This window comes from Etheostoma cragini, chromosome 22 (genome assembly GCF_013103735.1).
Source record: "Etheostoma cragini isolate CJK2018 chromosome 22, CSU_Ecrag_1.0, whole genome shotgun sequence".
Classification (NCBI taxonomy): Eukaryota; Metazoa; Chordata; class Actinopteri; order Perciformes; family Percidae; genus Etheostoma; species Etheostoma cragini.
In genome coordinates, this window is record NC_048428.1 from 19,644,329 (window position 1) to 19,657,233 (window position 12,905).

General features: G+C 40.7%; 1 protein-coding gene across 2 annotated transcripts in view; it reads right to left on the reverse strand.

The window, feature by feature from the left end:
- The window catches only part of LOC117938005 (cadherin-18), an 84,237-nt gene that overhangs the window by 10,423 nt on the left and 60,909 nt on the right, over window positions 1–12,905 (reverse strand). For both annotated transcript variants that reach the window (XM_034862315.1, XM_034862314.1), the window contains 2 exons: window positions 11,149–11,270; window positions 8,747–8,864 (listed from right to left, as the gene is read on the reverse strand). In XM_034862315.1, coding sequence (XP_034718206.1) covers window positions 8,747–8,864; window positions 11,149–11,270 — 240 coding nt within the window. The remainder of the gene's footprint in view (window positions 1–8,746; window positions 8,865–11,148; window positions 11,271–12,905) is intronic.

Consider the following 12,905-nt stretch of genomic DNA (forward strand, 5'->3'; position numbering starts at 1 on the left):
CACAGCCCAGACTAGCATCTGCATAACGTCAGACAAACTGTTCCTTTCAAATAGTTTTATTAAGAGACAACTAACAGATACAGTACTTTCTCATTAATCCCTGTTCATTCAAAGTGTATTGCTGTGTGAATCAGGTATCTGGATGACAAACTTGTGCCTCACATGACTGACTAACTAGAACCTTGCAGATCACAAGCTGATATATTTTTACAAGATATTCTGAGTTCCGAAGATGCTGAATCGTGCGTAGGGCAAGGTCTTTCCTCCCAGTGAAAAACACCTCCGCCACGCTGTACTATCGTGCTGCTGCTCTGAGACCTCGCCTCCCACTCCAATCTCTGCTCCATCTATGAATAATTTCAATGATCGACAGTTGGAATGACAACACGTACTTTCAAGCTTTATTAAGTCAGACTCGCAGTTTCACTGTATCAGCAAGCAGATGGGTGGGGGGTTTGACAGAGTGCTATGGGAGAGATGCAAATTACAAGGAAGAGAGATGGGGAGTTGGAGGATGAGTCGAGAAGTGTGTGTGTGTGTGTGTGTGTGGGGGGGGGGGGGGGGGGGGGGGGGGGGGGGGGAGGATGTTGTGTTTAAGCCAAAGAGAGCAGAGGACGAAGACTGAGGCTGAGATAGGGTTGGACAAACAAGTTGTGTGTACGCGGTGTCCGCTGTCACAGCTTTTAACACTTCAAAGCACCGACCCACGTCATTGTACAGACCACAACGAGGCAGTGCACGTCAATTATGTCATGCTAATTTCACATTAAAACTGTCTGTCTTGTTAACGTTTCATTAACGTTGCAGCAAGATGGGCCATCTCCAGCCACGTGGCAGCCACATCCTCTAAGAGGAGAGACTACAGGAGTTAGCACAGCCAGGGGTTAACCATGTTGGGACAGCTCTCGCTAAGTGACATTACCTGCAATGCGATGCACATGAACACCCAGGAATTGATGGAAAAAATGCTTTTAAGAGCATTTCACACTTTAGTTTAAACTGATCCTAAACACTTTTGATATGTGTTATTTTACACATCACTAGCATACAATTTGTTGTTCCCCCCCATCACAAGAAAGAAGGGCATTTATATGCATGTGTCTGAGGTTCATCACAACCATGTGGAATTCGCCCTACACGGGTTCCGTTAGGCCAGAGTACTAGCTACTAGCCCTACTTCCTGGAAAATGAATTAGCATGATAGAGCAAGTACCTGCGTACTTACATAACTTAAAAAAAAGTATCACATTCACATCCATGTCTGTCCATCTCAAAATTGAGTGAAATTTCACAGCAGCTGAGAAAAAAGTTGGATCCCTGTGATAACATTTATCTCTTTTGAAAAGATTGAAAACATGTTGTGATGGTCATGAAGACAAAGCTATTTGAACTTTGCCATGTGGAAAGTGCATGTAAAACCATAATATCCATGATTTACATTATTGCTACAATGAAAAAAATACCCAATTAAATTTAGATTTAAGATATTTAAGGTGATTATCAATACCAATATCTTTGTCAACGAGCTGACTCACTATAAAACATATGAAGTGTGATTGAAAAAAGATATGCCAAAAATATACCAACAATAGAGACGTAACACAGCCACATCTACAGTATCCAGACTTTACACTTGCCTACACACGTTCTTAGCTGAATTATTTGTGAACTTTGGTGGGTGTGTGTAGGTGCCGCTTATGGGATTCAGCACGAACCTTCTGTAAGTTGCCACTTTGAGCACAATATGCATTGTGATGACATTATTTTAGGGGTAGATTATATATGTGGTTAATAATAATAATAGTCCTAATATCAAGGTTTATTAAAGTACCATATATAAGGTCATATCAGAAGCCCAAAATTACCAGGATGACCTGCACTGCTTCCTCAACAGTATTTAACTTCCGGTATTGTTGAGGTGAAATTCCGCCAAATGTCTCTCATTTTGGCGGGATGTCCGTCACGTTCTGCTTTCTTTGGGTTGGCATTTAAATCTCTGGTCGATTTATGAGGACTATGGTTAACTGTTTTCTGTTGCACGATTAAAACCTTTGAACATACACGTCACACCAAAAAAAGTTCCTTCCCGAGGGGTTTTCCGGTGTTTAGTGCCTCCACTGAAGATTGTGATTGGTTTCAAGAAATGCCAATAAACCAGAGCACATTGTTCTCCCATCCTGGAATGCTGTGTGGACTCGCTAGACACTCCTCCGCAGCGCTGTGGAGGAAGGTTTGGCAATGCGAGATTGGCCTCCGCTAACTAATCCCTAATAAAGATTAAAGGATTTAAATGAGCAGCTCTTCTAGAATTTCCAAATTGTATCGGGCCTAATGGATCAAATTCATCTTGCGGGGGTTGTGGTGCTTAAAAAAATGTATCTATTGATTACAGACGTGTCTTTCTCCATGTTAGTCTGTGGGGAAAAAAGTATTTTTGGGACAGAAGGCATGAGGTGACACGCCAGGAGTGGCAATTTCAATGTTGGGCATCTATGATCAATTTGCTCAAAGCCCAGCGCACTTCCTGGGGGCCTGGGCAAATACCGTTACACATCCGGTATAATTATAGGATGGCTTTGAATATTGATCAGTGGCTCAGTTTTGTTCAAACACTAATATCATTTAGTGTAGAAATAATAAGCCTGTCATATAGAATAACTAACAGCAGATTAAGAGACAAACATACCCTTTAAAAGAAGTCCCTGCATTCAATACGGATTAGTCTGACTGCAGAAGGCTTAGCTTAACAAAACATTGATGAGAGATAGCAGTTAGTGATTGGGCTGCTTTAAAATAAAAGATGACCATGCTTATCCAATGCATTGTTTTGACACTGTCACAGTATGGTATGTTTTATCCCTAAGGTTGTGTTTTCTATATTTGAGTTAATTAGGGGTTGGTTTGTGTTATTCTGCAGTAACATTAAAAGGGAAATGCAGAGTACTGTTAATATGTCCCCCTGTTCCACAGGAACAAATTGGCCCACAGCTCCGATGAGGCACCAACGACTGCTGAGGCCTAACTGCACACACATTAATAAATATTGGTTCATTTAATAATAATTAAAAAAAGAAAATGATGTTCCGATTTCCTAAATCATAAACACAGAGTAATTTGGGAAATATCTTGTTCTGAACTGCTTGAATAATAGTAAAGCTTATCAAAGCCCTCTTTTGCACAAATCATGCTGTTTCAGCAGATAATGGGAATTTAGAAGTAGAGTATAAGACCCGTTGCAAGTGAAGTGTGAATGGCATAGAAGATAATTAAACGTCCCACATATCAAGGGCTTAACATCGCTTCTTTCACCACAGCCCATTAACTGTAATATTATAAGGTCTTCTGAAGTCACAGTGGAAGAAGATGCCTTCGGAAATCAATTGATCTATTTAAGTATGAGGGTTATTTAGAGATCGTAGCCCCCATTTAATTGCCTTTTCAGAAGCAAATGTCATCACAATGTGACAGATAACGAGATCAAAAAGGCATTCAATTTTCAGTCATTGTAAAGTAGGCATAGTCAAGTTGAATGTATTTAAAGGGCTTTTAACAGAACAGCTTTGTCACAAAGTGGTTTCCTGGAGCAGATGAGCAGAAGCATCCACCTTGTTGTTCAGCTTTAATGGTGCCTAATTCGCTGTAGGAGTTTGACCTGCATTTAATGTAGCACATCCAACACTTCAGCTGCATCACACATCAGAATACACCTAAGACTAAAAATTGACCCTCAACTGCTTTGCTGATCTGACTTTGTTAAAGAGAACTGGAGCTGTTACAGATCTCGGTAGCAAAACACCAAGTGTAACAAGATAATAGTGTTTAACCAATCTGATTGCAAGGACAGAAAAAAGCTGACAAAAAGCCCTAATGCTTTCATTAATTTATTCTTTTAATAGCCACAAATGTTAATTACCTGACATAAGTGAGGAATCAATTGCAGATCTCATGCCTTTAAAGGTCCCATGCTCTTTATATATGCTTTTAAATAGACCTTACTAGTCCCTTAATACAGTATCGGAAGTCTATATTCCAGAATTTAGCCTTGGTGCAGAATTGCAGCCATTAGAGCCAGTTCTACAATGAGGTTTCCTTAGTATGTGCCATTTCTGAGTCTGTAGCTTTTGAGGAGTGGGGATGGGCAAGCTGGAGGCTGGGGGTTTGGCCTTGACCAACTGCCACTTTGCTTGTTTGAAAGCCATGATGTCACTCTCTCATGGGTGGGCCAAATTCTCTTGGTGGGCAAAGCAGAGAAAGGGGAGGTAACCTTGCCCCTTATGACCTCATACGGAGAACGATTCCAGATCGTCTCATCTGAGTTTTCATTTTCTCAAAGGCAGAGCAGGATACCCAGGGCTTGGTTTACACCTATCACCATTTCTAGCCACTGGAGGACCATACGCCCACTGGGTGAACTCACATTAATGCAAAAAAACTCAATAAAGTGACCTTTTTGTGCCGTGGGACCTTTAAAGTAGTAAAGTAGATAGAAAACAGTGCCTTCTGCAAAACTCAAAAAAAATCCAAAATTCATAAGGTTCTTTTGTGAGTTCCATTCCAATCTGAGAGTGAGAGAGTTAGTCGTGTGAGAGGGATTTTTGTCAGTTGCACAACAAGAGAGGGAGGTATTAGGCGCTGGCACAGAGCAGCTACCAACTGTTGGACTGCTACAACGGCGATGAAAGGAAAATGTTTCGAGTGTGAAGAGCTTACTTTAATTATCAAACACAGGAGTCAACAGTATGGAGCACTGCGCCCCTCTCTCTCACACAGATATTGTGAACACAGCAAATAACTTCTAATACTCAGTGGCAGTAGAACGCTTTATGACTCCCGACACCTCTTTTGAGTGCTAGTACTAATGCAGGCCCCCGGGTGACTGGAGATGACAGAAGCAGCATGAACTCAGGGCGCAGCGCCTTACCATTAAGAGGGAGGCTGGGGCTTTGAATGTGTGGATGAGCAAGGAGGAACTATTAAGTGATGTGAATCATTCTATGTGGACAAGGAATTATAATATAAAAAGAGTAAGCAAGCAAATGACCCAGCAGAACGAATCAGAAAGGTAGGGGAAAAGTAATATTGAATAAAAAAGTGTTTGATTTAATGGTATGTCATTTGGGTTTTTTGCACTGAGAAGGGGGCTTTCCTTTATTTGTAAGCTGCTGTATGTAACATTGGAATGTGTGTGTTTGATAGTGTGTGGTTCTAGAAACAACCCCATTCTTTTCTAAAAGCTACAGAGTGCCCTCGATCAAGGCATTTAACTGCTACAGTGCAGCTAATGTTTGGTCAACAGAATAAGTTAAAGTCTTTGCTGGGTGGCTGCCTCCCTTTCGTGTAGTCAACTACCCGTCCAGGTTGTTGCTGTAAATCAGAACAAGCTCTTTAACAGCTTTCTTGTTTAAAGAAGGGATGCTGTTTAAGGAAACAGAAGTCAATTGTGAGTAATTAAGGACGGCCTCTTTATTCCAGAGAGATAGTGTATCCCTGACGGATTCATTTCCATGTCCATCACCCGTTCACTTTTCTTTCAAACCCTCTCTGAGAATTTATTCAAATATGAATAATTCTTATTTCCATGTCATGACACATCCGCCCATCCCACATGGAATTTCATCACAGATAAAGTTTGAGAAAAACAAGATCCTGTGGGATGGAGTGCAGCAGGAGCTAAATCCAAATTGAAAGGCACCATTACTCAAACAGCATGAGCAGAAAAAAAACTGCTAACAATCCTTCCAGAAAGAAGGCTTTCCTTCCTGAATGCTTTGGGATTTTTTTTTTTTTTTGCTGCAGATGGCTCTGTTGTAACACAACTAACAACTTTTGAGAGAATCACTTTGCAAGATTGTGGGTATTTTGGTTGATTATCAAGGGTTTTAAGAGTTTCTATGCCCTTATAGAGACTAAGGCGTAAGTAGGTCTGCCCCAAACAGCCATGACTTTTAAACAGAAGGAAAATAAAATAAAATCCCTTTTACCTATTTTGGCCATACCATATGCGGTCATAGTTACTGCTTTGATTTTAGCAGTATTGTTTTTAATCTTTCGCGCGGTTGAAGATGCATGTTGGTTGCTTGGTAACAATCAGTGTCTCTGTCAGAGAAACGTCATAAGCGGTCTCGAGTAACAAGCATCACCGATGGCCGGAGGCAGGATGCCCTGGTTTACCCTGATCCAAGCCAACCTTTCCAAAAACACTGATCCATAAAGCGCTATGAATTGCTCAGTCTCAGGCCCAGGGCTAGACTGGGGTAAAGAATTAGCCCTGGACTTTTGTGACCCGGACTAGCCCACCACAATCAGCCGGAAACCAGCAATGCTTGCACTTTCCTTCAACACATGTACATACCAGCCCCTAATACTGAGTGGTAAATAAAATAGTGTGATAGTGTACTCACTGAGTCAAAAAGGCTTCCTGGCTCTTGCTGGCTAGATGGCTAAAGGTGTGCGTGGAGCATGGGTGTCATAAAGACTTCAGGTCTGTAAGTTAAGCTGAAGCTGCATTTGTGTACACAATATGCAACTTGTGTTAGTGGAATGAATCAGAAAGCTGTCAGCCAACAAGTGGGCCAATGATATCATCTCTTTTCTCGCTATAGGCCGATCACAAGCAAACAAAAAGCTTTCGACCATTGTGAACCACATGCAGCCCACACAAATAGGCCGGCCCACTGGGAAATCTCCTGGTACTCCTGATGGGTAATCCATGTTTGCACTGGTCCCATATGGACATCGAATTGTCCTTAAAGATCCGAGGAGGAGTTATTACCCTCCTCCCATTACATTATATCGTCCACAACTATATTAAATGCTTCACATTATCTGGCAGACATCATACTATGCAGAAAGCACAACAAGGAGAAGCGGCAGCAAAGAATGAATTAGTTTCTATTAGCTTTCCTTCACGTCCACACTGTGATTTGCTAACAGAGCATATGGAAAATCAGCAAGAGATGTTTTGCAGTAAACAATGCAGGTGTATCTCTGCATGTTTCCCAGAAACAGCAGAGAGAAACAAAGCATATATTTAACGTGTGTTTTTCACAACAATATACAGCATAGTCAGCCAAGAAGAGATGGGAAAATAACAGTCCTCAAATAGTTAAAAGGGTGATAAAAACTGGGTTTGATTGTGGCTTTAGGTTGTACACCAAGTCCCAATGTTTCTTTTTTCAAAGTTAAATCGTAAAATATTTGGACCCCATGGGGAAAGTGGGCTTCTATGGCTACAACTAAAGATCATTTTCATTGTCGATAAATCTGTCAGTTATTTTCTCAATTTAACGACAAGTTGTTTGGTCTATAAAATGGTGACAAATAATGGTCGATCAGTGTTTCCCCAAGCCCAATGTCCTCAAATGTCTTGTTTTGTCCACAACACAAAGATATTCACTTCACTGTAACCAGAGTGAAGAAACTAGAAAATATTTACATTTAAGAAGCTGGAATCAGAAAGGTTTTACTTACTAACAAAATATTTGACATCAACTTGATTAGTTGATTATTTTGATTGTTTTTAAAATTATTCTTTGCAGCTCCAACTGAAACTAAGGAATAAATATGAATGATCAAGCATGGGAAACTTAATACTACCCTAAATCAGTTAATTTCATTATTTATTGGAAGGCACCATTAACAACCTGCCATTACCTGCCAAGTTTGAATAAAGTGATACATACATTGATGTAAGCTGGGGCCTGAATTGAAGGGCCAGCCTTTTTTTGCCTCATAAAAGGGGAAAAACAGGAACTGTTGCTTCTCTATAAGAACTATACTGTCCTGTTCATGGTAGCCTACTAATGGACATTGCGCCATCATCCAGTGCGGGACGGCCTTGATCATATCCTCTGCCCAAATTCCTCACACTTCTTGGGAGTGTTCAACAGCTTACTTCATAGCTGCTCTGTTGGGTTAATATGTGCAAAACAGAAGAAAACCTTTTGCTGAATAAAACTATTTATACCCCATTTGCACCCTTAAAAAATGATAAGGTGTTGTCCTTCAGGAAATATGGTACTTTAGTGCAGTCAATCTTTGCTTTGTTTGATTCATCTGCCCCTTAGGAGTAGAGGTAAGCAGGAGGTGAGGTTGTCTCTAAGTGCCACTCACGTAAATGCAGCAAATCTTGTAACTTTATGTAGCTGAAGTAGGCAAGGCAAGGCTTGTGGTGGGAAGCAACTGGACCAAGGGCTAAACAGACTTATCTCCTATTATCACATTGATTTTTCTGATCTCTCTCGTGCTCCCTTCCTCTCAGTTTTCTTCCCCCTCTCTGCCTCAGAGATTCATCTGGAGTGCAGTGAACTCCTCCTCTCAGTGGGCAACTGTGAGATCTTCTGGCTGAGAGCTTTTAAAAGCCCTGTGATTGCAGACCGACCTAGCGCTGGGTATACACCTGGGACTTAGGTTGTTGCCGTGGTAATGCCCACTTTTGCCCATGTGCCGGCACAAAATAATGCACACAGGAGGGGGATAAAGGAGAGCGCCAGAGCGGGTTATCCATTTCCAACACAATGTGCAAACATGCCAAACCCCTATGATTCTCTTGGTTCATGAGACCAGACTCAGACTCGATTGTTGACAGTTGACAGAGCACATATTTCCATTGCACCTTCAAGGTATGAGGAAATCAGTTCAGCTTATTGGACTTTGGAATGTGAAGAATGAGGATAGAGTCCTGCCCTGAAGGCAGAGTGCAACACTCATAAGAAATGCAAACAAACATATTGATCTCTGTAATTACCTTCATTGTCCTTCAGGGTGAAGTTGGGATTAACTGGTAGCTGGTTTGGCAAAGCAAAAGAAAACCGCTGTCCATTGGCAAAGTCATCCTTATCCACTGCTGTGACAGTCTGGATCACCTGTTGTTTAGAGACAAACACACTTTTAATTAGCCACTGCACAGTTTGGAATCCCTTTTACACATTGATTGCATGCAGGAAGAGGGGTTTAGAGTGTGATGCATGTCTCTTGATTTGTTGTTCCTAGATCGACAGAGTCAATTTCCCTCTGACCTACAGCCAGTTGGTCTTTTCTCATTTTCTCCTCTACCTGTATCCTGACTGGAAAGAGGCACAATGATTTCAGAAAATTTGGCTTGTGCCAGGGAACTGGCATCTACCAATGATAGTTGTGCTTACAGGGCAACCTCACTGCCACTTTTGACTTTTGTTCCCTTAATTGCTAAAATAGATGGTAAGAGTGCAAGAGAACAACAACCTAATAGCCCCTGTCACCATTGGGAGCTCTTATCTTCAATGTGAGATTTGGGGGTGTGACTCTGTCTTTAATTGTGCCGTACTAAGATGTACTTATTGGGTGCTTGAGTTTAGTTACCGCTCAGGGCGCTGTTCCAGCAATAGCGCTGGCACTCCCTCTGACAGCTCTCCATTTGTGCATGAATAGGTCCTGAGCGTGTGTGTGTGTGTGTGTGTATTTCAGACTGTGTGTAGTGATTACTAAGAAAACAGGGTGTAAATTGTAATTTCCCCACTGGGGATCAATACACAGTATAGATTATTGCAATTATTATTATTTACTTATGTAGATGTCATGGTTGACTAAGTGTAAATGGTAGACAATTCTGGCAGGAAAGCAGGGTTCTCTTTCTTCTGGTGTCAATGGCTCCACAGTTAAGTGGTTAGGGTTAGTGCGAAAAAGCAGCTAACTGCCACTTGCTACCCTTAAAAATGAGGCGACTGGGATGTCTGGAAAACTAGAGGAAGTTATGCAATTGGCTGTAAGATTGAAAATGCCTGCCTGAGGAACAATCTCTCCTTGGTTGTTTTCTAAATGGGTCGAAAGTTGTTGTCAGTACTGCCATTTTTTGGTTAAGAATATAACTGAGTTCCAGCTCTGATTTCAATTTCGGAAAAATTGTAGATAGAGGTCAGATGTTAAAGTACTGTACCACATTTCAAATACATGTATTAATGAATTAACCGTTTCAAATCATTGTGGAGTACAATGCTTTGGTTGTTAAGGTTGGCAGGATTCCTCCTCTCACTGTCTTATCTCACTCATCTAGGTGTTGCATTTCCACACTCCTCTAGGTGTTGTATTTCCACACTCTCAAGATCAAACAATCCAACCCTGAATCCGTTCATTTCATTATTTTTTGGCAGGCACCCATAACCACCAGCTATTAACTGCCAAATTTAAATAAACTCAAAATGTGAATATTGTGAATCGTCATACATTGATTTAAGGTTATAATTTAGCTAACACCATGCTAACCCAGTAGGTCCTTTTAACTCTGAAGCTGTGTGTAATGGGGACTCTATGTTTTACATAAGTGATCATGATGTATATGTATAGGCAAAGAGCTGTTGTGTTAAAATTATTATCATGTGTTTGTGGTATTTTTAATTATAAGATAGGTCAGTTCTACTGGTGTACTGTTGCTATTGTTTCCTGCTGTTTAGTACCTTGAGAATTGATCTACAGAGGACTCTTAAATGTTATGGACACCAATCAGAAACACATGTCTGGGATATAAAAACGAAAATGAAAACAGATTATAAAACATTAACGAGCAGCTCTATCCGTTCATACATGTTGCATTTGAATGGTAGCATGCCACTGTCTCATTCAACAGCTAATACATCTTCCCACTTAATCCCCTGGGCCAAAAACCTTGTGGCTATAATGCAACCTTAATTCAAATTTAATGCAAACCTTAATTCAAACTTTTCTTCCACAAGCTTAAAACTATTAAAATGTATTTAGTTGTCGGCTTCCCGGTCTTTACTCCATCATCCTTTGCCGAACCGCCCTTTCAGCCATTTCCGTGCTGCTGATTGCTCTATATCTCCAAAAACCTTCTTAATTCGAATGAATCAAAGACTACTGAGAGCAAATTGGAATGAGCTTCGATTTAGAGCCGTCATGGCTTGCTGGTGAGATACTCATTTTGAACAAGGGATGATTAAGCAGCTCTCTCCAATGCCTTTAAGCTTTCTAACAGCTCAGCTCTCAGTGAGCAACCCAAACTGCTGAGGAAAACAATAGTTCAATACAGAATGCATGGAGTCTGACATTAATGCACAGCTCTCAACACCCTCTCAGGTGTGTCGGCGGTGTAGAGAGAGGGGAGGATGTAGAGGGAGAGAAATAGAAGAGAGATAGTTGTTGCAGATTTCTCACCTGTCCCGGCCTAGAGCTCTCACATACGATGACCTCCTCGTCTGTAGCTATTTCTGGCGGATTATCGTTCACGTCCAGCACCTGGACGGTAACAGGAACGTGGCTGAGCAGGCTGGGGTTGTCTATGGCAGAGAGAGAAAACAAGTGACAGAGAAGATGAAAGTCAAATGTAAGCCTTAATAACAAAGTGGAGTGTCAACACCGTTATTTTAAACTAGGGCACACTGTGCTCTTCTTGTTAGACTACTTATGGGTTTTGTCTTAGGCTGTGCCAGTATAAAAGCACTGAAGGATGCAACATTGCAGAAGGCAATTAAGCACATCTGATCATCAGCATGCAGCATGTTCTTCTCCCAGTTGGTGTGCTTGGTTGTGATGCATTATTTGCCCCCTTGTGCTGCATGAGCAACTCAGGAAGCATGTAAATCCCATGCTTTACCTCCTCTTCTGCCTCCTTGTCCTTTTAATATAAAGTTACCATTCTTTTTTTTGTATATGTATTTTAGCACTAGCATTAAGATGTTGATTGTTGTTGATGTTAAACTAACCCTACAGAGACTATGAGTGGAAACTAGCAATTTGCTGCACCCTGGCACACAACATCTATTTTTTTTTTTTGGTGCACTGTCCCTGTTCAAATAAATGAATTACAATTACAACACCAGAAATATTACTGGTGTGCCTTAGAGCAAAGCATTTAACCATCAACCCATAGGGAACCTCAGTCCCCAAGAGAAGAAGATTGCTTTTACTCGGTAGCTTCCAGGTATGAGTATGCTTTACAGTATGTATGTGTAGCAGGAAAGCGTTGAAAAATAGCATGCCCGCTCAGCAATTCCTTGTATAGGAAAAAGTCAAGCAGGCAGTCTTTCTATTAAACTAATGATTCCTGAGTTTTATTTACTTTATCTTGTGCATGAAGGTTTCCATGCATAGTGTTTTATTTAGTACCTGCTGTATTATTAGACAATCACTTATTCTTTTTATGATGATTACCAGATGATACACCAACTAATTCAATCATGCATTCATTCTCTAATCCACTCACTGTCTATGGTCCATCGACTCCTGGTAGCCATTAGAAGGCAGTGCAAAGTGTCTGAAGTATGGTTTGCAGTGAACTGTGCAGGCTGCTTTTTGTCTATGACACTGTTTGTCCCTGGTCATTCAAAGTGGTACAAATGTCTCCTTTCTGTCAGTGTCTTGGCATTTAACTGTACCCTTGAATTTTAAGGAGAGGTTATGAGATAAGGAAACATTAGCATGCAGCACCTCTGTCAGTTAGCATGAGATTTGCCTAATTATGATTACAAATTACCAAGTTACCTGATAGCAATTGTTGGAGTTAGCAGGGCCTGCATTGATTTAATTAATTTCCAATGTAGAAAATGACACTGAAACAGTTGGGACTCATTTGATTTTATAGTTAATTATAAGACAAATACACTCTATAACATATTTGAAAACATTCTAATCAATATGCAAATGATCTCCTTCATCCTTGTTTTCTCCAGACTTTAATTGCTACTTTCACTATTAACTCATCTGGTGTCAGGTTTGTTTAAATACCATTTGTGGTTGTCATATTACTGTAAATACTGCTATTTAAACATACTTACTGTCCTAATACCTGGAGCAGAACACTGTGATGAACTGCACCCTTCTTATTAACTATTTTACACAAAGTCCTTGGATTGGCCATGTTAGTTATTAAGAATCATGATAATACAACACAAAACTAATACTTTTCCTTGTTG